A 26245-nucleotide genomic window follows, 5' to 3' on the forward strand; every position below is an offset into this window, starting at 1 on the left:
AAAGCACTCCTACGGTATCCGGGAGTTGCACAATCTCATGGTCTAAGAAAATGATACTTGACATTAGAAAAGCTTTAGCATACGAACTACACGATCTTTGTGCTAGACTTAGGATTGTGTCTTGTCCATCACATCATTCTCCTAATGATGAATGATGTGATCCCGTTATCAACGACATCCAATGTCCATGGTCAGGAAACCATAACCATCTATTGATCAACGAGCTAGTCAACTAGAGGCTTACTAGGGACATGGTGTTGTCAATGTATCCACACATGTATCTGAGTTTCCTATCAATACAATTCTAGCATGAATAATAAACGATTATCATGAACAATGAAATATAATATAATAATAACTAATTTATTATTGCCTCTAGGGCATATTTCCAACACCGCGGACCACCGCCACCTCCATGATTGTGGGTGAGGGATGACAGTTCAATAATTTTGAAAATTTCATCGATTTTGAATTCTTTTCACCAATTTTGAAAAAAAATCACAATTTTGAAAAATGTTCATCGATTTTTAAAAAGTTTACAAACTTTTAAAAATAGTTATTTTTTTGAAAAAGTTCATAAATAGTTCTTCAATTTTTCAAATTTGAAAAAGTTCACCGATTTGGTTTTTAGAAGAGAAACCATGCCCATCGGTAGAGCAGCCATGCCCAGCCCAGCTTTGCATCTCCCTCTCCGCTCTCCTCTTCGCCGAGCTGAGATGAGGACGCCCAGCCCGCCGGACCGCCGCCGGCGCAAGCCACCGCCAACTCCAAGTCCGTCCGTGCTGCTTCATGCTGTGGCTACTCGCCGGCGCAGTCAGTCTCCCGAGCTCCACCACCATCGCTCGCGTTCCGGCCGTCCGTCCATGGCCGCGACAGCCACCGGCATCAGCAGGGCAAGCGCGGCGGGGGGCAACGACATCGGCACCGAGTTTCGGCCTCCAAACCCACATCCCGCCCGCCCGCCCCCCATCGCCGCCGCTGCTCAAGGTATTCCGCACCAGTTCCCTCCCCTCCCCTTCCTTTCCTGCCCCAAATCTCCACCCTAATCGCCATTTTCCCGCAGGTTCCTTAGAAATTAGCGAGGTGAGGTGGAGCGCTTTGGCCAGAGAGTACTCTGGTCCAAGTTTAGCAGAAGGAGGTGAACTAGATAGATAGAGGCTGGGAAATTTGTTTTGATCCCTAGGCTGGAAAATGTTGCTCAACTCTGCACATTCGAACCCAGAAGAGTCGTCCTCCAGATTACAATTGATTCATCATTGTTCATTGGGTATGTATTCTTTCCATTCTCCGTGTTCGATTTGTTCTGCAAAATCTACTGCAAATGTAGGTGATCGGTTGTCATCTGGTTGCCATCTAGCAGGGAGAAATGATATGTACTACTATGTTGATGAAGCATGCCTTTTCCATTTTCAGTCTGCTGTTCAATGGATCCAGTTTATATTTGTCATGCCACTAAATGATGCTTGATGCTTTCGTACATTTTGCATATGTCTGTGTGTGCAACTGTACATCCTTGCGAATCTGTTGAATCTCATGTGGCTTCTGGTGTGACCGACTAATTGTTCGAGACACAGGAGGAATTATGCTCTTGAAGATGCCGAGTAACCTAGTATTTATTTCAGCATGACTTCTTCTGCATGCAAACCACACATTTTTCTCATTCAGTAACACCAATTTAGTATGGTTATCTTTGCAATCAATTTTACTCTCGTTTTTTTGTACCAGAATCTCAAGCGAATTTCTATCGACCAGCCCCTGTACCATTATCGAGCGTGCTTGTCTCTGCGCAGGATCCTGAATTTGGAATGCTCTAATCCATCTGAGAACTCAAGCAGTTAAAGCTTGCTAGGGGCTTGACTCGTGGAATAAGTGATAGAGACCTGAAACCAACCTCAGATGAGCAAATGCAGAGTACAAGCTGCAGTTTCATTACCTTCTTTGTTTGTTTCTCAGTCACCTTGCAATCATCTGGTTTTGGTTTCATAAAATAGAGAGTCAGATGATGACGATTGACGATTGATATTACTTTCAAACCTTATGATCATCTAGTTTTGGTTTCAACAAATACAAAGTCAAATGGTGACGATTGACGATTAATATTACTTTCAATGGTTGCTAGTCTATTATGTTCTCCACATGAATTTAAGAGGCACACCCTTGACATGTATCGCCCGGTAGTGGGTCATAACACTCTGAGCAAGTCATTACAGTATAATATTCACCTCTAGTCACCCAGTAGTATTTTCAATCCATGTTAACTTGCCAATTAATCTCAACACAATACCATGATATATTATGCATTATCGAATGCTGCCATGATGTATTGCTGTGCCTGTGACTATATAGACTTTTTTTTAACCACACATAATCATGTATACATGTTTGAATATTTCCTGAATTATTGTTCTAAATCAGACCACGGTCAGCATTGGTGGTAGGTCGCTCCTCTGTTAGTCAATCGATTGTATTGGTCATGATGAGAATGCAGTTGCTTCAGTTTCGAAAAGAGCACTGACCCATTAGGCTGCATTTCTTATTCCTGTTTTTGTGGCTCGTGTATACGTAAATTAAGTGCTTACATGCTAATTGTTGTTCTCCTGCATAGATAGCCCACATTTAGCATATACACCATACCATTGTATACATCATTTACATTTTACGTTATTCAAACGGTTCCTTTAATGGACTGGTTGCTCAAACTGGAAACTGGTTCCTGCAACTGGACAAGATGAAGGGATGCTTGAATATATTGCTTCCAGTTCGTTTGCACAGGCAACTCATATTCAGGATCATAGATGCCCAGTAGCCAGTGTTTGGTTTTCAAATGACTTGTTAATTTTTTTTCATTGAAAAAAGGTATTCTACGCATTCTGCTTCATTTCTTAAGTAGATTTGCTTCTACAGAAAGTTACACTCATTGCTTTTTTTTTGCTTGCTCTCGGAACATCACAGTGTTATTAGTTACATACAAAAGTTCCATCCTGGCGAAGATGGCCCTTTTGGTATATCTGCCAATGCTTGGAAATGCCTATAAAGGCTGTGCTGGTTACTCTGCCATGACATATGACGTGTGCTGGATACTGGTTTATGTTTGCCTTTTATGCTTAGAAATAAATATCTTCAGTTCTCTCTAACTGCAGCAATCTTCAACTGTCAATCTTGTAGTGCTGGATCTCTGAGACCATTCTTTTTTGGCTTCAAAGAAAATTGAACTTATTTGCACTGAACTTCATTTCTCTGTTCTTCTGATTACTGTTCAGCAATTAAAGTGGTTGTTTGTCGTGTTTCATTTTCTAAGGATTATATAGTGCAACTAGGTGTTTATTATTTCTGACCACTATTCTATTTATTAATACCTTCTGCATCATGTTGTTTGTCAAGCATGTTGGTGCTCTGTCCTGAAAAAAAAACATCTCCTCATCTTCGCATAATACTACAAATGTAGTGGTTGGTTTCCATCTAGCAGGGATGCTATATCTTTTGAAAGTTGTATTGAGCAAGTTGTTGACGAAATATACCACCATAGTTAGTATTTTTGTTTTTGGTGTAAGCATTCCTTGTTTATTCACTCCACTGTTCAATTGGTCCAGTCTAGTTAATTGTGCGATTAAAAGATGCTTTCACACATTTCTATTGATCTTTGTCTGTGTGTGCGCAAAAGCTGGTCCTAATGAATATTCTGAATCATGTGTGTTTCCTCTGATAACATTTATTTTGACCTCGTTTGTAAATGATCTGGTTGCTTATTTTGTTTAGGATAATGTGCAGGAGGCTAAGCAAGCACTTCAATTGACAAGAAAGTGGGGAACAATTGATGTAGCTGATGCACTAGAGCTTCTCTCACCAGATTCTGAAAGCGAGGAAGTAAGCTATCTAGCACCTCTTTGCGTGCTTCCATTTTTCTTAGATGTCTATGTGCTATGAGGTTTTCAGATTTTATCATGGTTTTAAATAGCGCGCTAAGGCTCTTAGCGGCGGACCTCTTCTCGCGCTATTTAAAATGCTTGTTCACTTGTTTGGACCAAAGTCTTTTAGCGCAAGACCTTCTGTAAACGCTATAGCGGGCTATAGCGGAGCTATAGCGGGCTATTTAAAACCATGGATTTTATTAGATACGTTGGCACGCTTCCTTGTGAATTAGTCATTAGTAATTATGCAATTTTTGTTGTGGAGTTTCTCATGAAAAATTGCTGTATGACAACATGTGTCCTTTCTTCAAGTCTGTATATCCAGTTTCCGCCATCTTTTACACTTTAATGCTCCCTTCAAATCATATTTTAGTAGAAGTAGGGATACTCACGTTTGTGAACTGTATCTAGTTTAAGCGCTGTTGCTGAGTGGAGACATTTACCTTTAACTTGTTCAGATGCTTTTTGAAACTGTGGTTTTATCCGATTCAATACTTGGGGAGAAATTCTGATAGCGATCTCATATTTGTACATGGGATGAGATGCTTGCCTCAGTTGTTCTGTTCACGCATCTTCTTCATTGATAGAGATAACTTACTGACCGGGGAGAAACCCTAGTAAACAATTTATGTGACCCCAACCCATCTATTAGCATCCCCTTTTCCAAAGAAGCACTCTTTGCCCAAGAAGAGCATCCCCTTTTTTCCAAGGAAGAAAGAATCGAATTCCTTCCCCGCAGGAGAGAGCACGTCTCCAAAATACCTGCTCCCACAGATCCTATTCCCACCGACGACCCATCTGTAAGATAACTACAATTCCATTAGCAGCTAGTTAAACACGCCAAGAACTACACAATAACTATTAAAACGATTAAGAAAAATAATTTCAAAAAGGAAAACAAATAAAAGGAAACAAAAGGATGATAGAAGCAAAATAAGACAAGAAAAATACGAAAAAGTACCTAAATGCACCTAGAAGCTGGAACTGTCATTGCTAAATGTTTTCAGGTCTAATACTGACGGGAATGTTTTCAGGTTTAGTTAGCAACCTGACAAACCTGGAAGGAGAGAGTACTGCCTAGAAATAATATCTAGATAGAGAGAGGAGGATTGGCACTAAAATTTGGCTTTGATGCAAATAAATTCCTCCAACCGCATGACCCCATCCATCCGTCTCCTTTTCTCTTTGCCAAAGAAAGAATCAAATTCCTTCCCCACAGACCACATGCGTGTATCCCTGAATTCTTTTCCAAAGAAGAGCTTAGCTGCTTTCCCGAATCCTATTCCCAGCTTCCAAAAGCTTTGCTGCTCCCAGAAATCTCAGGCCCACGTATCCGCGCTGCTCTACCTTCACCGGAGCAAACGCCTGGTTCCATGTCTCTGCGTCGGTGCCGGCCAGGTTCTGGGTACTGCTGCTGCTGCTGTGACTAGAGCGCCAGAGCCGCTCGGCGTCCACGCGCTGGTGAGGACCACGTCTTCCTTGCTGTTGCTGCGTTGCCGGTCCTGGTTGCTCAGGAGCAAGCTCGTGGAGGTAACTATGGCTGCAATATTTGATTTTGACTTGTAATTGGTTCAAGAACAGATGTCAAGCACTCAAGCAATATTTAGACACGTCTTGCTCACAAGACATCTAACTGGTTCAGGGTGTAGATTTAATTTTAGTATTTATTTCACCCCTGTGGATTCATAAATTTGGAAAAATTAAGGAAACATTTCACAAAAAGTTTCAGCCAAGTTCAAATTTAGACAGCACAAATTACAGATCTTGCTGACAACTCTGTCTTCCCCCTTTAATTCTGCAGTGCATTTGTGTTGTGCGTGAGCATTGCAATGGCGGAGCTGGTGGCCACCATGGCGATCCGGCCACTGGTGTCCATGCTGCAGGACAAGGCGTCCAGCTACCTCCTCGACCAGTACAATGTGATGGAGGGGATGGAGAAGCAACACAGGATTCTGAAACGCAGGCTTCCTATCATCTTCGACATCATCACTGACATTGAGAGGGCGACGGCCCACAGAGAAGGGCCGAAAGCCTGGCTCGAGGATCTCAAGACAGTGGCCTATGAGGCAAATGAAGTCTTTGACGAATTCAAGTATGAAGCACTCCGCCGTGAAGCAAAGAAGAATGGACATTACCGAAAGCTTGGCTTCGATGCGGTTAAACTCTTCCCTACTGAAAACCATGTCGTGTTCCGTCACAGAATGGGTAGAAAGCTTTGCAGGATTCTGGAGGATATCAACGTCCTGATTGCAGAGATGCATGACCTTGGGTTGAGGCAGACATTCTTGGTATCCAATCAGTTAGGGCAGACTCCGGTGTCCAAGGAGTGGAGGCAGACAGATTATGTCATCATCGATGCACAAGAAATTGCCACAAGATCCAGACACGAAGATAAGATTAATATCGTCGACATACTACTTGGTCAAGCTAGCAATGCAGATCTCTCAGTAGTTCCCATTGTTGGAATGGGGGGGCTTGGAAAGACCACATTAGCGCAACTCATATACAATGAACCTGAAATTCAGAAGCATTTTCCGTTGCAGCTCTGGGTCTGCGTCTCTGATACCTTTGATGTGAATTCGGTGGCTAAGAGTATAGTTGAAGCATCCCCCATGAAAAATGATGATACAGACAAACCACCACTGGATAGACTTCAAAAACTTGTCAGCGGGCAGAGGTATCTCCTTGTATTGGATAATGTCAGGAACAGAGAGTTCCATAAGTGGGAAAGGCTGAAGGTCTGTCTTCAGCATGGTGGCAGGGGTAGTGCAGTGTTGACAACAACCCGTGATAAACAAGTTGCTGAAATTATTGGCACAGATAGAATCTACAATCTCAATGTTTTGAACGATAACTTCATAAAGGAAATTATTGTGTCTAGAGCATTCAGTTTACAGAATGAAAAGCCTCCCGAGCTACACGAGATGGTTGGTGAGATTGTGAACAGATGTCATGGCAATCCTTTAGCTGCAACTGCACTGGGATCTCTGCTTCATACCAAGACCAGCGTGAAAGAATGGAAGGATGTATCATCTAGAAGCAGCATTTGCATCGAGGAAACTGGAATTTTGCCAATACTAATGCTTAGTTACAACGAGTTGCCATCACACCTGAAGGAGTGCTTTGCTTTCTGTGCTCTGTTTCCCAAAAATTACCAGATTGATGTGAAGAAGTTGATCCATCTATGGATTGCAAATGGCTTGATCCCAGAACACAAAGGAGATAGTCTTGAAACCATTGGAAAACATATTTTCAATGAGCTGGCCTCAAGGTCATTCTTTCTGGACATAGAGGAAAGTATAGACATCTATGGGTATTATTCAACTACATGTAAAATCCATGATCTTATGCATGCTATTGCAATGTCTGTTATGAAGAAGCTATCTGTTGTTGCAACCGACGAACCAAGTCAAATCCAATGTCTTCCAGATACTACTCGGCATTTATTTTTGTCACGTGACGAAGCAGAAGGTAGATTCTTCTCACGTGAGGAAACAAAAGGTATTTTGAATGAGTCTCTGCAGAAAAGATCCCCTGTTATCCGAACACTAATATGTGATAGTTTTTCGGGAAGCTCATTGAAGCATCTGTCAAATTACAAGTCTTTGCGTGTCTTGAAGCTCCATATAGGGAGAGAATCCTTTCTACCAAAACCAAAGTATTTGCGTTACCTAAGGTACCTTGATCTCTCCAACAGTTATATCAAAGCACTTCCTGAAGATATAAGTATTCTGTATAACCTTCAAATGTTGGACCTTTCCAACTGCTTTCATCTTGGTCGACTCCCAAGGCAAATGAAGTATATGACTTCCTTGCGTCACCTCTACACTCATGGATGCCCGAAGTTGGAGAGCATGCCTCCAGAACTCGGAAACCTCACTAAGCTGCAGACACTTACATGTTTTGTAGCAGCAGTTACTAGCCCTGATTGTAGTGATGTTGCAGAGCTGCTTTATTTAAACCTTTGTGGTCAGCTAGAGGTATGTCAGGTAGAGAATGTTATAGACGCAGAGGCAAAAGTGCTAAACCTTGGAAACAAGAAGGATCTCAGAGAACTGACACTAAGATGGAATTCTGTTTGTGACAGCAAGGTGCTCGACAATTTCAAACCACATGGTGGGCTGCAGGTTCTGAAGATATATTCCTATGGAGGAAAGTGCATGGGTATGTTGCAAAACATGGTTGAGATCCATCTTTTTCGTTGTGAAAGATTGCAATGTTTGTTCAGATGTGATACATCCTTCACTTTTCCAAAACTGAAAGTGCTTATGCTAGAAGATTTGTTTGGTTTTGAGAGATGGTGGGAAATAGATGAGAGGCAAGAAGAACAGAGAATATTTCCTGTGCTTGAGAAGTTGTTTATTAGTAATTGTGGAAAGTTGGTAGCATTACCTGAAGCACCATTGTTGCAAGGACCTTGTGATGAAGGTGGTTATACATTGGCACGCTCAGCATTTCCTGCCCTAAAGGTGCTCAAAATGAAGAACTTGGAGAGCTTTCAGAGATGGGATGCAGTCAAAGAGACTCAAGGTGAACACGTAGTGTTTCCTTGGCTAGAGGAACTATCAATTGAGGAATGCCCAGAGCTGACAGCATTACCTGAAGCACCATTGCTTCAAGAACCATGTAGTGGGGGTGGTTATAGATCGGTACGCTCAGCGTTTCCTGCCCTCAAGGTGCTCAAAATGAAAGACTTGGAGAGCTTTCAGAGGTGGGATGGAGTCGAAGGGACATTGCTTCCTCAGCTTGAGAAACTGTCAGTTCAGAAGTGCCCAAAGATGATATATTTACCTCAAGCACCAAAACTCATTGTGTTGGAAGTTGAAGATGGCAAGCAAGAGATCTTTCATTTTGTAGACAGATATTTGTCTTCATTGACAAATCTGATTCTGAAGCTAGAAAACATAGAAACAACATCAGAAGCTGAGTGCACTTCAATTGTACCAGTGGACATCAAGGAGAGAAGGAACCAGGAATCCCCTCTTACAGTTATGAAGCTAAGATGTTGCAACTCATTATTTGGAGTAGATGCACTAGAGCCGTGGGACTATTTTGTGCATCTTGAAGAGTTGGAAATTAATAGTTGCGATGTGCTCATCTACTGGCCAGAGAAAGTGTTTGACAGGTTGGTATCCTTGAGGAGATTAGTGATTAAAAATTGCAAAAATCTGATTGGATACACACAAGCTCCTCTTGAGCCATTGGCGTCCGAAAGGAGTCAGCACCTGAGATGTCTGGAGTTTCTTAGATTACAATTTTGTGCAAGTTTGGTCGAGATGTTCAATGTCCCGACATCACTCAAGAGCATTTCTATTCGGGACTGCCCGAAGCTTGAGTACATATTTCGCAAGCAGCAGGGCATGTCAGAGTTGGTCCAAGGATCTTCTTGCAGTGAGGAAATCATGCCTGCAGCTGTATCAGAGTTGCCATCCTCACCCATGAATCAGTTTTGTCCATGCCTAGAAGATCTAACTTTAATAAGATGTGAAAGCTTACCAGCGGTTCTAAATCTGCCTGCATCCTTAAAGACCTTAGGAATTGATGGCTGCAGTAGTATTCAAGTCCTATCATGCCAGCTGGGTGGGCTCCAGAAACCAGAAGTCACTACCTCCATAAGCAGAAGTCCTATCATGCCAGAGCCAGCAGCAGCAGCTGCTACAAGAGAGCATTTACTTCCTCCCCATCTCGAATCTCTAGTAATATGGGACTGTGCTGGCATGTTGGGTGGGACTCTTTGTCTGCCTGCACCCCTCAAGAGACTAGACATTATTGGCAACAGTGGGTTGACATCGCTGGAGTGTCTGTCAGGAGAACGCCCCCCATCGCTGGAAGCCCTTTATCTTGAAAGATGCGGTACCCTGGCATTCCTGCCAAATGAGCCACAAGTATACAGGTCTCTCTTGTTTCTTGAAATTAGAGGCTGCCCTGCTATAAAGAAGCTCCCTAGATGCCTGCAGCAGCAACTGGGAAGCATCAACTACAAACGACTAGATGCCTGTTATGAAGGTATGCTTGCAGCATGTCCAGATGCAGTCATCCATTCCATTAAATCTACCACACCAGCATGTCTGTACAAGTTTGTTCTCCATTATTTTACTTTCGTATGGCATAAATTTTTATGTTACATTAGTTAGTACGTGTTTGTTCTGATGCCATTTGCGATATGTGCAGTGATGGCACTTAAACCAAAGACATGGAAGTTGATGCCAAGGCTAGTCCGTGAGCGGAGGAGGGCCGCTCGACAAGCCAGGGAGTGCCAGCAATCCGCCATGCAGGAGTAAACAGGTCGGAAACCACGTAGAAACGGCATGGATTTTGATTCCTCTGAACAATGTACAACATCATGTCGTCACTGTGATCAATAGGCTTTGTTGAGCTTTGGCCTCTACCTTGTTGAGATATTTGTAACACAAATCAAACGGATTTCCCCGGTTCAGTAGAAGTTAGGATAATATACTCACATGTGTGTCGGCGAGCTATCTATGTATTTGTCTGTTTTTTCTTTGCTTAGTTAACTGAGAAGACACTAGCCTTTAACTTGTTCAAGAAACTTTTTCAACTGTGGCTTTATCTGTGGATTTTCTTGGATGATGATAGGCCTGATACCTGGTTGTTGCTCTGCTCTGCTAGGGGAATGGCATGTGATTGCTTCTACAACTTAACTGTGCTGCAGGCACTCTTGGCCGAGAACTGTCGGAGCCTGCAGTTTAGGGCTGGCGACTGCTTGGCGTCGAGCCGAGCATCTTTGAATCAACATCCTAGGCGGAGAGGATCTCATCTTGATCTGGTTTGCCGCTGCCCAGTCAAGCAGAGGAAAACAGGGAAGAAACAACGTAGAAAGGGCATGGTAGTTTCTTTTATTTTTCTTCAGAAATTGTACCAATTTATGTCACGATTGTTATCTGCTCCGTTAAACTCTTATCATTTTCTTGTTAAAGATTCAGATACTTGCCATGTTTAGTAGAAGCTGGGATACTTGTAATGTGAGCTATATATGTCTTGTTTCAGCCTCGTTGCTTTAGTTCAGAAGACGATGGCTTTTAACTTGTCCAGATGGTACTGCAGTAGTATTTAAACTGTGATTTGTTTATTTGCTCCGGTGCCTTTTCCAAATCAAGTACGAGCTGGGAAAGGCTGAGGTGGTGTTGAACTTCCTGGCCCTGCTTGCTTGATGAGAAGTTTTACCGGCATATAGTGAGGTGCGGGAGCGGGATGGATGCCATCATCTCTGGATTATGCAGATATAATATACAGACAATTAAGCAGCAGTTTCATCTTCTGTATGAGAGGCATTTCCCCTCCTGTGTAAGATGGTTAAGCAGCAGCAGCAGGTGTCAGTCAGGCCAGCAATTGTTGAATGTGATGGCCTATTTACCAACAAACTTACTATAACCTGCTGCTTAACAGTTTCATGTGGCAAGGAGTGACAGTTAAAGTGCTGTGGTGGTACTGAAACTGTATGTTTGCCTGTGGAGGAATGAATTTCAGTTTCAGAATTTGTGATCTACTCCTATCTACGTATGTATGTACTATCTAGTTTCAGCTTCGTTTAGTTCTGGTTGAGTAAACAGTGTTGTTTGACCTTTTAACTTGTTCAGAACACAACACCTGCTATCTGAACCGTGATTTTGTTTTTCTACCTGTTCGATGCTTGTGTGTACAATTCAAGTACTAGTACAAGTTGGGGAGAGAAAAAGCTCAGATCCGTGAACTGTTTGGTTCTGTCTCCTGTATATCAAATGAGTGATTTGTTCATGGACATTTCACCAGGTTTAGTAAGACTTGAGGATATGTACTCACACTTGTGAGCTGTCTATGTGTCTCAGCATCATTTTTTTTTGAGGAAAGGCCACAGCCAAGACATTATTAATTTTATTTTTGAAAAGGATGATAGCCCTCGGCTTTTGCATCAGAACGATGCATGCAGCCTAATATACAGATTGGAGAATCACACTAAATTCAGATTGGAGAATAGATTGGACATCAGCAACCAACATGTGGTTACCATGGATTCTGGCATGTGCCGCAAGCCCTGATCAAAACAGAACGGAAGTTCCTCATCAGACCTCTAGCATCAGCAATGATAGGAAACAGAGTGGACTGGTTCTGCAATTGATCAGTTTCAATGCATGAGGGGCAATTATATTTTTTTTCTTAGCTCTGAAAGGCCATAGCAAGAACATATTTTTTGTACGAACATCTGCACTACATGGGTCAAGTAGGTTCTGCAACCAGTCCTTTCCAGTATTCCGAAACTTTTCCTCGCCTGGTAATCCCCAAATATCCCTCATTTCCTTCCTTAGTGCTCTACTCTTTTTTTGCATGATATAGTAGCAAGAAATGCATCTTCTTCTTCGTTGCCGCAAATAATAAATGTGCTGTACTTTTCCGGAGTACGTTTCCATTTGTTCTTCCTTGTAGCTAAAGTGCCAGCAGCAACTCTCCACCCAAAGACTCTGATTTTTGGTGGGACTTTTGCCTTCGAGATGATGTCCCAGATGACCGGATTATCCGCATCACAAGTGGAACTCGAGGCTGGTGGGTCGGGTTATCTTGAGATTGAATCAATGTTTGAGCGTCATATTATTAGGTTGAGAAGACAGTGATTAGCCTTCAACTTGTTGAGAAACTTTGTTGTACGGCTTCAGTGCTGGTTACTAGGGAGATAGATGTTGGGGGTTTCTGAGTAAATGGCTGAATCAGCCTTTTGCAGAAGGTAATACAGGTTCAACTCGTTGATAAACTTTGCTGATGGTGGCTCAGGGAGGACGGGCGGCGTGCGGCAGCATTGCCGGCCGCTGCTGGTGGCGTGAGTGGAAAGAAGAAGAAAGAAGAGGGATTTTACTGAAACTGGAGAAAAAAAAGGTCGGTCAATTGACCCATAGGTGCTTCTTAGTGCAGGCGTTCGCTGGGCCGTCCCTCCCAGCAAACGTTCGCCGGTTAACAATACCGATCTATGTTTCATCTAATTTGGTCCAAATTCGATGTAATGTGTCCGTGATAATTCCGGGGGAGAGGATGTGGATATTGGATTACCCTGTTTCTGGAGTTTTGTGGCACATACATACTGTAAGTGCATCATCGTCTATGGGCGGACTGATTCAGTTTCTCTTCCCAACATTGCTGCTGCTACATGCATCGCGCGTAGGAGTAAACATAGCCATGGGTGCATAGCATAGAAATCCAATCAATGCACTGAAACACATATGGCAAGTGGATACATGTCGACACTGTATGATAATCATCATTCGCATACAACACGTGCAATCCAAATAGAATAGTAATGGAACATCACAATCACCCTGTTTCCGGAGGTAGATATCACATTAAAGTTTGTTGCTCGACGAGCACAACGTACACAGCCTTACAAATTACTTTATGAATATAAGTATGCTTGGTGGTAGAACAATTGAAACGCAGACCGATGGATCAATCCAACCTGAATACAGGAAGACAGGGGAACGAGACACCCAGCCATGACTTGAGTTTTTTTTTAACGAACCATGACTTGAGTAGCCACACCACAATTTGTAGCTGGAGAACTTGAGGAACAATCATACCTGCTGCTTCTCCACGGAGATCAGACGCTTCAAGGCCGGCGTCGAGGTCGAGACTGGCTGCAAGCTACGCCTCCTCCGCACAGGTCGCGGTGGAGAATTCACCGCCGCCATGTTCGCCGCCTACTGCGCCGATGAGGGCTTGGGGTGCCAGCTGACGGCGCCCTATTCCCCGCGGCAGAACGGCGTCGTAGAACGATGCAACCAGACCATCGTTGCTGCGGTGAGATGCCTCATGAAGGCGAAGGGGGTGCCGGCGAGATTCTGGGGAGAGGCGGTGGCCACCGCCGTCTATCTCCTCAACCGATCACCTATGAAGAGCGTGGATGGCAAGACTCCCTACGAGGTATGGCATGGGCATAAACCTAATGAGGATCACCTGCGTGTTTTTGGCTGCGTGGCGCATGTCAAGGTGGTGAAGCTGCACGCCGCCAAGCTCGATGACCGGAGCACTCCCATGGTGTTCCTGGGATGTGAGCCTGGAATGGCAGAGTATCGTGTCTACGACCCAGTCCGCAACCATGTACAAGTGTCTCGTGACGTCGTCTTCGACAAGGCCGCACGGTGGGACTGGGAGAGCAAGGGAGCAGATCCGGTGGCCATGGAGTTCACCGTCGACACCTACTCCTACACGGTGACATGGCCGGCGGCACCGTCTTCGTCAAGTGGAGGCGCTCCAAAAGCGGCGAGCGTGGGCTGCGAAAGCGTTGCCCCTGGGACGGCCTCGCCAGGCCCAGTGGAAACGCAGCCGCCGAGCCTAGAGCCCGCCTCGGAGCAGGGCGGGGTTGCAGGCGCCTCCCATGCCAACGATGACGAGGCGCCACGACCACGTCATCCCATGACGACCCGTGCACGAGACGGAGTTGTACAGCCGAATCGGCAGTACGAGGACTATGTTATGCTTGCCCATGATGACGAGCTCTACCTCGGCGAGATTGATGAGCCCAAGACGTTCGCTGAAGCCGAGGGGGAGGGAATCTGGCGCCGTGCCATGGATAAGAAGATGGCCTCAATCGTCTCCAACAACACCTGGTGCCTAGTTGATCTCCCTGCAGGCCACAAGTCGATTGGGCTCAAATGGGTGTACAAACTCAAGCGCGATGCGAACGGCGACATCCAGAAACACAAGGCGCGTCTGGTGGCTAAGGGCTACGTCCAGAGGCAGGGAGTCGACTTCGAGGAAGTGTTCGCTCCTGTGACGAGCCGTGCGGTTGCTGATTGCGTTCGCCGCGCACGAGGGATGGCAAGTTCACCACATGGACGTCAAAAAGCGCCTTCCAAAACGGCAATCTGAAGGAGGGGGTGTACGTCGCGCAGCCGCCGGGCTACGTCGTCGAGGGCCAGGAGCACAAGGTGCTCCACCTCGACAAGGCTCTCTATGGGCTGCGGCAAGCGCCGCACGCGTGGAACGCGAAGCTCGACCGCTGCCTGCTGGGCCTCGGTTTCAACAGGAGCCCAGCGGAGCATGCCGTCTATGGACGGTGAATGGGGGGGGGGGGGGGGGCGCCTGCTCATCAGCGTGTACGTCAATGACCTGATCATCACCGGCAACGACCACGTCGAGATCGGCAAATTCAAGATGGAGATGCAGAAGCTCTTCTACATGAGCGATCTGGGTCTGTTGAGCTTCTACCTCGGCATTGAACTGAAGCAGACGACGAATGGCATCTCCCTCAACCAGGCAGCGTACGCTGGCAAGATCATCGAGAAAGCCGGCCTGCTGGGCTGTAACCCATGTCACACTCCTATGGAGCTGCGGTTCAAACTCAGCAGGGTGAGCACAGCTCCGGCCACGGACGAGGAGCCCTGCTCCGGTGCTCCCCCGTAACCTAATTTCGGAAGGGTATTTTTGTCCCCGCGAATTTGTTTTTTTCCTGGCCCGCCGCAGCCCAGATCCAAGCCCTGTCTAGCCCTGTATAACCCAGACCGTATACGTACAGTACCCTGGTCCGAAAAAAAACATAGATACGACCCCACGTCCACGTAAGACCTGCCGATTCCAATCATTCACGCGAGCAGCTCCATTAATCTCACGAGCATTGACACGGCTCCATAAGTAGTAGATCTCCACCGGCGGCTATCTCGTCGCCGGCGATCTCGTCGGACAGCGGGCGCAACAACGTCGTGAATCTCCAACGATCGCGCACAGGTACCGCATCCCGCGTCCCCCCTCTAGTCTCGCTCGCGGCAACATCGAACGAACTGCCGCCGCGCCAGTGGCAGTGGTTAACCTAGCTACCCGGCGGCGCATGCGATCGTGGATCTTGTTCCGGTAGTGCTGCTCATCGTGATCTGGGTTCACGTAGCGTCGGTTGCCGTCGGCTGTGCGCACCACCAGTATCGTTATTTGATGTGGCGGCTAACCTAGGTATCCGGCGGCAGAGGTAATCACAGATCTAGCTAGGTTTTGAGATCGTGCAGTTCCTCGTGATTGAAAGTGATCACGACGGGTACCGTGGCCATCTTCCTTACTAAGTTTGGCAAATCTGAATGGCCTCGGTTGCGGTTGTTTACATAACATCTGTGATCGTGTGCTATGTGTTTTATATTTCATCACTGATAATGTTTGCACATGTGATGATACATATTATTGGTTGTAGGAAATGGCGGAAGAGGAGTTAACTGATATCATGGTAGACATGGAGTTTGGAGAACTGATGAAAGACTGGATAGAAGATTGGTCAGATGATGAAATTTCAGATCGTGAAGATCGGTCAGAGAATGGGAACGAATGGGACGATCTTAATGTGAGTGGCATTGTCATGTTGTAATTTTTTGGTGGCATCCGACAACATTAAATCTTTGTGTTGAAAATTTATAGATCAATGAGCTTGATGATGATCAGGAAAACAACTCGGAGCTCTCGAATGAAGATTACATTAGTCAGGTACGTAAGTGAAAAATTTTGTTGGCATATTATATGATAAGTAATTATGTATTTGTGTTGTATTTTTCAGTTCATTTCCGAATGTCATAATGCGTACGACTATTACGGTGAATCCGACGCGAAGACATGCCTTAACGATGAATCATTAGATGCACCTGGTTCTGGGGAGTCCGAGTCGTCGGTCATCATGAGTGAGGTATGTTTGTAATCAATGTTCTATGGAAGTAAGTAATGTTAAACCATAGAAATCTGTTTTCATGGCTGTGGTTTGATTGTGTAGGTGACACAAGATGATGGTGCAAAGAATGTCCAAGATACTGCCAGTGCAGATGATAAGAGGGATATGTTCATGCAGATAATGGAAATGACCTTTACGTCTCACGATGCTGCGTATGATTTCTACAACAGCTATGCTAGAGATAATGGTTTCAGCATTAGAAAGAATAAGGTCAAGTATAGCAAAACAGAGTCACGTCATATGCGTTATAGGCGGTTTGTTTGTTCAAGACAAGGGAAACGTGACAGCAAGTTGCTAACCGAGGAAGGACACAGCCGTAGGCTCAGAGCCGAGACACGCTGCTTTTGCGAAGCGCACCTGACCATCAAGCTTGACCAAAAGCGTGAGGTTTGGTATGTTGAAAGTTTTGAGGACAAGCATAGCCATATGTTGGCAGGACCGGACGAGGTACCTTTTCTTTGGTCCCACAGAAAAATCAAAGAGTACCAGAAGCATGAGATAATGTCCATGGGAGCTGCAGGGATTAGAATTCACGACATGATAGATTTCTTCGTCAGCAAGCATGTATGGTACGGCGGTATTGGTTTTACCAGGTGTGAAATATACAACCTTTGCGCCAAGGAGAAGAGGAAGCTGCTTTCAAAAGGTGATGCTGCCACAGCCATAGGCATCATGGCCAGTAGGAAACAGAGGGATCCTAGCTTCTTTTTCGAGTACAGGCTAGATAAGGAAGGACATTTGATTAGGATGTTCTGGTGCCACTCCCAGTCTCGTCATGACTATGAGGACTTCGGCGACGTGCTTGTATTTGACAGCACGTACAAGATGAACCGCTATGGTATGCCATTCATACCTTTTGTTGGTCTTAACAATCACCGGAAGACCATTGTTTTTGGTTGTGCCATAGTTACAGACGAGACCGAGGAGACATACGTGTGGCTTCTGCAGACGGTTTTGAGGTCCATGTGTCAAAAGATGCCTAAGAGTGTAATCAAGGACGCCGATGCTGCGATGATCAAGGCAATTCGCGAAGTCTTGCAAAACGTGTGGCACCGTATATGTACGTGGCACATAGAGAAAAATATGAAGATTCACCTCAGTCACAAGTCCTTGAAGGAGTTCCGAACTCTTCTGTACTACAGCACGTCCACGGCAACGTTTGAGGAGAGATGGCACACATTTTCCAAAAAATGGCAGTCGGAAAAAACTGTAACATGGTTGAGGCGGATGTATAAGAAGAGAAGACTGTGGGCCGCGGCATATCTAACAGAGGGGTTTTGGCTTGGCATGAAAAGCAACCAGCGGAGTGAAAGCCAGAACTCATGCCTTCACCTCCACCTAGACGGTGAAATGACCCTGGTGGATATGATTTTGCACTATGAGAACGCCGTTGTGCGTATCCGTGAAAACGAGGCGCGAGATGACTGCACGGCCTCACAGAGTTTACCGGTGCCAGTTACTAGCTCGAGGGAACTTGAGATAGCTGCTTCTCACGTCTTCACTCCAGCAAACTTCTATATGTTGCAGGATGATCTTAGAAAAATTGATGGCATGGAGATTGTAGAAATTAAGCTGGGAGACAGATCACAGCAGTACATCGTGGCCTGGAAGAATAACCAGAAGCGCCATTTTTGGGTAGAGTATACACCAGTAAATTCCGCAGAAACTATAAGGTGCAGCTGTAGAAGAATGATTCGAAAGGGTCTACCTTGCAAGCACATATTCCATGTACTGAAGCACTTGAACATATCTGAAATACCAAAGTGTTTAGTTCTTATTCGGTTCACGAAAGAAGCAAGGTTGGGACTGCCCGCGAGGCGCACAAGCGATCTGTTGGGATTTGGTTGGACTGGGGCCGGGGAAAGAATGAAATATAGCCAGGTCAGTGTGTTAGCGTCTGAAGCTATGCATGCGGCATGCAAACACCCTGCTTTGTAGGATCAGTTACAGGAGAGTTTGAAGGCTGTGATAGCTAAGAGTCATGAGTATGATCTGCTACAGGAAAATTTGTTGAAGCAAACAAATGACATCAGTAAGTGTGCAGTTGAATATGTGGACGATGGTGAAGGCAACATGATTGAGGTTAAAGATCCTATGAAAGTGTCAAGCAAAGGTGCAACAAAGGCAGATGAGAGCCGCCCTGTCTCGAAAAATGGTAGACCACTCTCTTTTGATGAGTTGAAAACCCGGTGCGGCGCTTGCAAATTGGTAGGACACACTAGACGTAGCAAGAAATGCAAACTAAATGAGAAGTAAGTGTTTGTATGCATTGTGGATTATTAAAGTTTGTATCATTCATTAACTTAGCTTGTCTTCTATCAGGTGCAGAAAAGTGGAGAAGGAACAAGAGTAGAACACTTGCTTCAAATATTTACTGTGTTAATCGGCCGGCTCATACTTTGGCTAAGGTAGCTGTAGGCGCTTGTGTTTCTTTGGTTTGGACTTGGAGGCTTTGGCCCCCTGATTGTATCCTTAGTGTATTAGCAGACGAGATCCCAGTCTTTGTTTAAATAAAGTAAGATGTTTCCCTGTAAACAAAAATCAAAAAAATTCTTTACTGTGTAATGACCGGGGCGGGAGGTAGAAAGAATATTATTGTACATTTCCCCTGCCCACGTCCTAAATGCCATTAAATAAGTAACTGTACCACTCTCCTCCCCACCACACACTCACCCACCTCCCACGGGCGCCGGTTCGAACTCCCCTCTTATCCCCACCTACAGTACATCGAGAATACCCTCGCCGGAGACCGCTGCAACCGCCTCCATGGAGAGAAGCCTCGGCTGGCAGAAAGCGATGATGGACCTCGCCGGCGATGACGAGGGGTGGCGCGCGCAGTTGACGGAGGTGTGCGGCTGGTTCCCCAGCACGGAGATGTTGGTCAACCACGCGCGTGGCCTCGTCAAAGTCCTCAACGACGCCGAGAAGAAGCGCGCCTTCCCCTACGGCCGCGGCGTCCCACCGGCTGTCCTACTCGTGTGGGCAATGCGAGAGGCCACGCTGAGCGACTCCCCTGTTCAGCGCGCAAGGTGGTGGATGTACCGCTCCACCACCATGACGCTGCGGCCAGATTCAGCACACGTCGCGTCGAGGGCGGGCCACGTCGACGTCGAGCTCGCTGTCCCTGCGCCCGTCAGCCCGGACTACCAGGTCCGCCATGTGTCGAAGACAGTGCTGCCGTTCGGCTCTGACGTCGTGGAGGACGACGTGGAGGAGGTACTGGTCATCCCTGATGACCATGAGGAGGGCGAGGAGGACGCTGTGCAGATGGTAGCGCCGATCGTCGTCGAGGGTGGCAAGACAATGCCCATCGACGTCGAGCTCCTTCCCCTCCTCCCTAACATAGTGAAGGTGGAAGAAGAGGAGGTGGCTCAGGATTAGGTGGCGCAGCTGTCGAACAGAACGGTGGTTAAGAAGAAGGCTTCTCCGTGTGTGGTGCGCCGCTCACGCCGCCTCAAATTTCTGAAGAAGTGAAGATGGGCACATTTGCTGAAGGAGGAGGAAGCTGCTGGTTATCTTAAGTTAGGTATGCTGTTATATGTTTCAGCATATAAGTTAACATTATTTTGGGTTTGATGTTGGTTAGGTATGCTTTTCTATGTAAGCATATAAGTTATGCAATAGGTACGGTTTGATCGGGTTCTTTGTGGCTGAAGAACTGAATATCTACTGCTCACCCTATGTGCCAAGTTCAGTTAAATTTCTGATTATTGAATATGTATTGTTGCTTTGCTTCAGTGTTGCATGGAAGCTGCTAGATGTTGCTCCTATGTTGCAACAAGACAATGAACTAGTCTTCTACATAAATCAATAGTGTTGCTAGGTGATGTGCCCATGTGCATCACATACCAAATATAGAACATGCCAAAAGTGCATTGTCTGTCAAATACAGGACATGCCAAAAATGCATTGTCTGCCAAATATAGAACATGCCAAAAGTGCACTTTCTACCAATCATGATGGCCCCATGTTATTTATGCTGCAATCTCTGTTACACTTTTCCCATAAACTGAATAGCAAATAATTCAGCATCATTTCATCATGTCAATTACAATGATGTTAATAACTTTATGAACAATCTACTTGCTAACTATGACAACAATCATAATGGCAAGCAGGCCAAGATACAGAAGACCTCCTAATCCTAAAATCCTATCCCTATAGAGCAATATCTCCTTGTGCATCTTAACCATTGCCCTCTTTTCTTTCTCATTCCTTTTAATTTCAGCTTCATATTCTGTAATCTTAGTCTCTAGTTTCTTGTTCTTCATGGCAAGATACTTAATGACTGACTTTGCTTTGCTATCCCACTCCCCATCAAGCCATTCAACATACTCAGAAGTGATATCATCCTAAATAAATCATGAGCAATTCAAGTCATTTTATAACCGAACTTGTCGCTGCAAGCGTTAAACACTGAACTTTTTTGCAGCTTGACCGCAATAGCAGTACTAGTTTGAAGATCATGGTCAGTAGACTAACCTGAAACACACATCCCCCGAGTGTGCTGCCAAAATTGTCTGCATCTATGCAGACACGGCCACTAGGAGTTTCCTGATGACCACATAGATGAAGCTTGTCATGGCCACAGGTGATGAATTATGGGCGATAATGCTGGGATGTAAAGAACAACGGTAAAGAACTTACCTTTTTGCCACCAAAGTGTAGCACTGAAGAAACCCTAGCCGTGGGTTCTCCCGGCCCGCCGCCGCCCACGAAACCCCCGTCCCCTGTTCCACTAGATCCGCCGCCGCTGCCTCCTATGCCACTGAATCCGGCCCACCTGCTTGCAGGACCCAGGGTTCGACCTAACTTGCGGTCGCCACAGCTCTTCTCGCCGCAGCCGCCGCCGCCCGACGCCCAGCTCGCTGTCATGCTTTCGCCGTCGAGATTTGGATGCGCAAATAGAGAGGAAGGGCTAGGGATTTGGAAAGCGAAACGAGAAAAGGGGAAAGATCGATGTGAACCTGGCAAAATAGGCTGGTGTAGCGCTGCCGGGAAGATAGCCCGCCTGTGGGGCCCCTCACGTGGTTAGATGGGCCGTGCCTGGCATTATGATGAGTACAAAAAAAGTTAATTATACATATAATTAAAAAACGACGGGTTTGTAAAACAAACTAGAAAAACATGATGCCTGATAACACGCGATAGAGCCAATGAGCTGACATGACTTTGATGAGTGTAATATTAGATTATGGCTCGATATATTTACTTATCTACCATGAATACTTTTCATAATAATGTGATGAGGGGGAATTACTAGGAGATTACGCAAGATGATGACATGCAGATAGCTAAGGCAGAATGCTAAGCTTGGTAGAGTTTTAAAAAAAAGTTAAGATTGTGAAAATTTTAATATGAAACTTACGAGAGCAGTTGAAGAGAAAAATAGACTATTATAAAAAATTGGAGAAGGAGAAAAATATTAATCAAGAACACTTGATAAGTGAAGCCGTGAAAAATACAATTATAAAAAATTGGAGAAGGAGAAAAATATTAAGCAAGAACAATTGATAAGTGAAGCCAAAACTTTATTGGTACAACCAAATTGTCTTCTCCGAGCGAATTTTATGACCGAATTGTCTTGTACGAGCGAATTGTCTGACAGACACAATACACATGCATGTGCCCTGTTTATTACATAAAAATGATAGAACCCCTAAGATAATCATGCCGTCGAAACCTTCGACCGGACTAAATCCAAACCACTAAAACTTCAATCTTGCATGCCGCATGAATTCTTCAGGCGCGTTTTGCTTGCGATCTCGCGAATTTTGTTCTTCACACACTCCATCGAGTTTGAATGTGACATAATCAACTCTGCGACGAAACGTCCTCTCCTTGCGTTAACGGTGGCCTGCAAAAAATGACATAAAGGTTACATGAACCGAAGTTGCTACACCACCATAGTAGCTAGTCTACAAACGAAAATAACAGCATACCTGTGTAAATTTGCGGGTGATTTTTTCCCCGTCCCAATGTTCTAGACATTCTGTGACAAAAAGGCCACAAGAGTTCCTGGTACATATGCAAACATTAGCGGTGGGCAATACAAACATGTGTGTTGTTGTTTGATTGTGCATGGTGTCCTATTAACTCACCCATCCTCTTGTTGGGGTATGTCATACTCCTTGATAGGCCACTTACTTACGTCCGGATATTTCCCTGGTGTAATAAGATTTGCCTGACGGATATCGTGTGCTATAGCCATTCGCTATAAAGAGGATAGTGTTAAAGATCAATCATAAACAATATGTAAGAGCAATGGTACAAATGTTGGTTACATTACCAGTGCTTTAACAGTCCTCTCAGTCAGGTCCAGAGGATAGAGCGAATCGAGAGCTTGGAATTCTTTCTTGATCATGTGCATGACCACGGTCATCCAGTGGCTATTGTCGATATTCAACGCGATATACGTCTACAATGCAAAAAACCATTACGGATCAAAAGAAATACTTGATGAACTATCATGTAGTGATGAATCACAAACATTACGTACCTTATCACGCACAGTATACTCTTTCGTGACTCTATTAACTGCCCCAGCTTTGGTCAGAGCACTATCCATGTTGCAGCTCGATGGCAATGGATCGTCATGTGCAATAGCACGATCTACAAGGAATTTGGATCTCCACGCTGGACAGAGGTAACGATCATGACCAACACGCAGCTCCAAATGTCCCATATAAGCATCAATAATCTGCATATGATATCAGCGCATTACATGTTGAGAGTTGAGACATAGATTTTTGAGCATCTTATAAAGAGGACATGCAAGTAGTACTTACATCGTCTGATAGCCATCTATGAGCTAGTACCGGTAGAATCCTTTCGGAAGTCAGAGTTATGCCACGGCCTTCACTGTAGTAAATTTTTTTGTTCTTGTTCTTCTCAGTGCTAGCAGCTAACTTGACAAATGAAACAGCTGCATCAATTATTTCCGGCGTCAACTCATCTGCCACATCCTCCGGCACATTATTGTTTGAAAATAGAGCTGCATGAAATAATATGAACGTCAACAATGGTGATCATATGCATTGGTAGTAAATAAAAAAAAATTAAGAATGTTAGTTACGAGACCTCTAGTAGCAGTACTAGTACCAGAGGTTCTCTGACCATGGCTAGTACGCCTTCCGGGCTTCTCAAGTGCGTAGGGGGAATCAAATTTCTTGGGAACGGTCCGCTTCCGCTTACCGGACATAACCTCCTCATCCTTATTGATTGTTGCACCTTTTTTCCATTCGCCTTAGCCATGAACTTGCCGACAGAAGATGGATAAATGTCTATGTCCGATGAAGGTGCTTGAGTAGAAGTACCAACCACCCAAGGGTTTTCCGGTGTACCCCCACATACATCATTACGCTTAATAGGTGAAGCTTCCTTGTGTCCTTTCAGCTTCGATGGGGTTTTCTGTTTCGCAAACTAAATCATGTGAACATTTCTGGACGAAAAAAATTAAACGAGAAAATTATAGACAGAAAGATAAATACATAGTATCTTAGGTACGGTTTTATGGTCGGGAAGCACTTCAGGCTGCGTCATGTCAATGATCGGCTCTCCATCACTGTCCATGTCTTCCTTGTACACGAATTCCTTCTTTTCATATGGACCATTCTCGAACGAATCCACTTCGTCCGGATCATTCTCCGCGGATGGCACGGCAGCAGCCGGCTTGTACATGACACCTTCTTTGTTCAACTTCTCCAACAACCTCTGCAATAAAAATATATACTTAGTAATGGTAGGATGGTTTAAAACAGCAAACATACTGTAAAGTATAAAGTTTGGGTGTGATACCTCAGCTACTTGATCAGGGATTTGCCTCATCTCGGTGTGTATGAAGTCCATGCACCGCTTCATCAGAAGCTCCATCAAATCTTCCGACAATGCGGCTGACGTCGACTTCTTTGCGTTTCCAGTTGCAGGCTTGGTTTTTGGCTTCATGGTAGGCGCATTATTTGGGATGTTGGGCTCCTGAGCCCTATACTCCTGGGTGATATTATTTTCAATCTGCATGCGATATTGAAGTACATGTGATGAATAAAAAATAAATAGTATTAAGTTACAAAACATTTAATAAAGACGAAACACAATGACTTACCCTTACGTTACCACGGCCGCGCCCATTATCATAGTCGAACCTATCTCTCCTAGTGGCTGCGCCTTCTGTCCAGTTCCTCATAAGAGGTTGTATGGACAAGTTGGGATTATAGGCGCATTCGCCTTCGACCGGTTGCGCCTTCTCCCAGTACAACTACTACAAAAAAATATAAGGATTTAGAGTTAGTAAAATACATCACATAAAATTTGCAATGATATGATAATTGACATTATGCAACAGGTCTAATATGTGTACCTGCAAGAGAGCCAAATTGCCTTTCGGCCATTGGCGGAGGTGTTTGCCTTTCTTCACTATGCGAAGGCAATCAAGGAGAACATGCATGGTGAAGGCATTCCAGTTAATCTTTGAAATACGTTTCACATCATAGACCAAAGCGTAGTACTGCTTTGGCACAATCTTGCTCGACATGGGAGCAATAATTGTTCCTAACGGGACCAGCACTACTTTGCGAAGGAAATCGTCGTCGGTGGCTTTACTTTTAATTATGTCCTCAATGAGATTATCTATCACTATGTTTTCTGACGTCTTACTGAGCAATTGTGGCGGCACCCGCTCCTTCATGTCCTCGCCTTCTTCAGTCAGAATGTCCGAAGCAGACAGTCCTTGGTTCTCGAGGTTAAAGATGCACTCGACGTCGACCGCACCAAGAGTCACCTCCCCAACCTGCTCTTGTATAATGAATCTGCCCGTGCTGGCCTGAAAATTCTCAATCATATACCTAATCAGCAGGGTACGCATCTTAATAGATGGTATTTGCAGCATGCTGCGCAACGATGTATCAGCCACTCTAGCGCATTAACCGCTCGATAGATCTGCAACAATCTTGCACCATTTCTCAACTGCGCATACTATTTCTCCATTCAACTCGTCCATCCTGTTGAAAGAAAATATATAACTTCGTGACATTAGCTAACACTAAAGCAAAAATAACAATAGGCATGCAAAAATATAAAACTTTCTGGCGGTAGCTAACACTAATGCAAAAATAACACTAATGGAAATACAATACTATCACCATGTATACTGCAACATGCAGCCAAGTGTGTGCTGACATGAGGCAATAAAAAAATAACTACAATTGGTAATTGAATTTACTTGCATCTGATCAAGTTCTTTGAGTATCATTTAAATTATATAATCAATAAATTTAATATGGTAAACTGTTACTTATTCGTCTGGTTGTCTTACTAACAGGGTGACAAATTGTTCACCTGTAAATAAACTAGAGTCTATAGCAATGGTACCTATTTGAGGTTCATCAACATCTAATGTTCATAACTCTTTAATGTTCTATGTGCACAACAATATAATTGGATCGTGTGACAAAAATACAATTGGATCTTGTGACAAAAAATGTATTGCATCATGCTTCTCGAGAAACAACATCTTATTCTACCATGCTATGAAAGAACCAAAGAATGTTTTCATCTACGCCATCTGGTCAGAACGCATCTAGTCCAGTTCATACTAGTTGAAAATATGTGGTAAACCTAAGTCCATCAAAGCAACGAGATGGAGGAAGTAGCTTGCTAT

At 44.6% G+C, this 26245-nt stretch overlaps 3 protein-coding genes across 3 annotated transcripts in view; all 3 read left to right on the forward strand.

Annotated features, from left to right (window-relative positions):
• The first annotated feature begins 656 nt into the window (after positions 1–656).
• Positions 657–10192, forward strand: LOC125541849 (putative disease resistance protein RGA4). The gene is made up of 5 exons (XM_048705123.2): positions 657–987; positions 1064–1267; positions 1726–3864; positions 5710–9914; positions 10080–10192. Exons 4-5 carry the CDS (start codon positions 5738–5740, stop codon positions 10187–10189), a joined length of 4287 nt encoding a protein of 1428 aa, XP_048561080.2. The 5' UTR covers positions 657–987; positions 1064–1267; positions 1726–3864; positions 5710–5737; the 3' UTR covers positions 10190–10192.
• Positions 10193–16068: 5876 nt separating this feature from the next.
• LOC125506657 (uncharacterized) overlaps positions 16069–26245 on the forward strand; it is a 45443-nt gene continuing 35266 nt past the window's right edge. Inside the window, 4 exon segments of the mRNA XM_087534364.1 lie at positions 16069–16212; positions 16287–16352; positions 16423–16548; positions 16633–17037. Of these exon segments, the coding sequence (XP_087390490.1) occupies positions 16069–16212; positions 16287–16352; positions 16423–16548; positions 16633–17037 (741 nt within the window).
• On the forward strand, positions 17878–18723 carry LOC147988254 (protein FAR1-RELATED SEQUENCE 9-like). Its single transcript, XM_087525150.1, has one exon. It carries the CDS (start codon positions 17878–17880, stop codon positions 18526–18528), a length of 651 nt encoding a protein of 216 aa, XP_087381276.1. The 3' UTR covers positions 18529–18723.

The sequence above is a fragment of the Triticum urartu genome, chromosome 1A (genome assembly GCF_056163025.1).
Source record: "Triticum urartu cultivar PI428250 chromosome 1A, HENAU_Tu73, whole genome shotgun sequence".
Taxonomy (NCBI): Eukaryota; Viridiplantae; Streptophyta; class Magnoliopsida; order Poales; family Poaceae; genus Triticum; species Triticum urartu.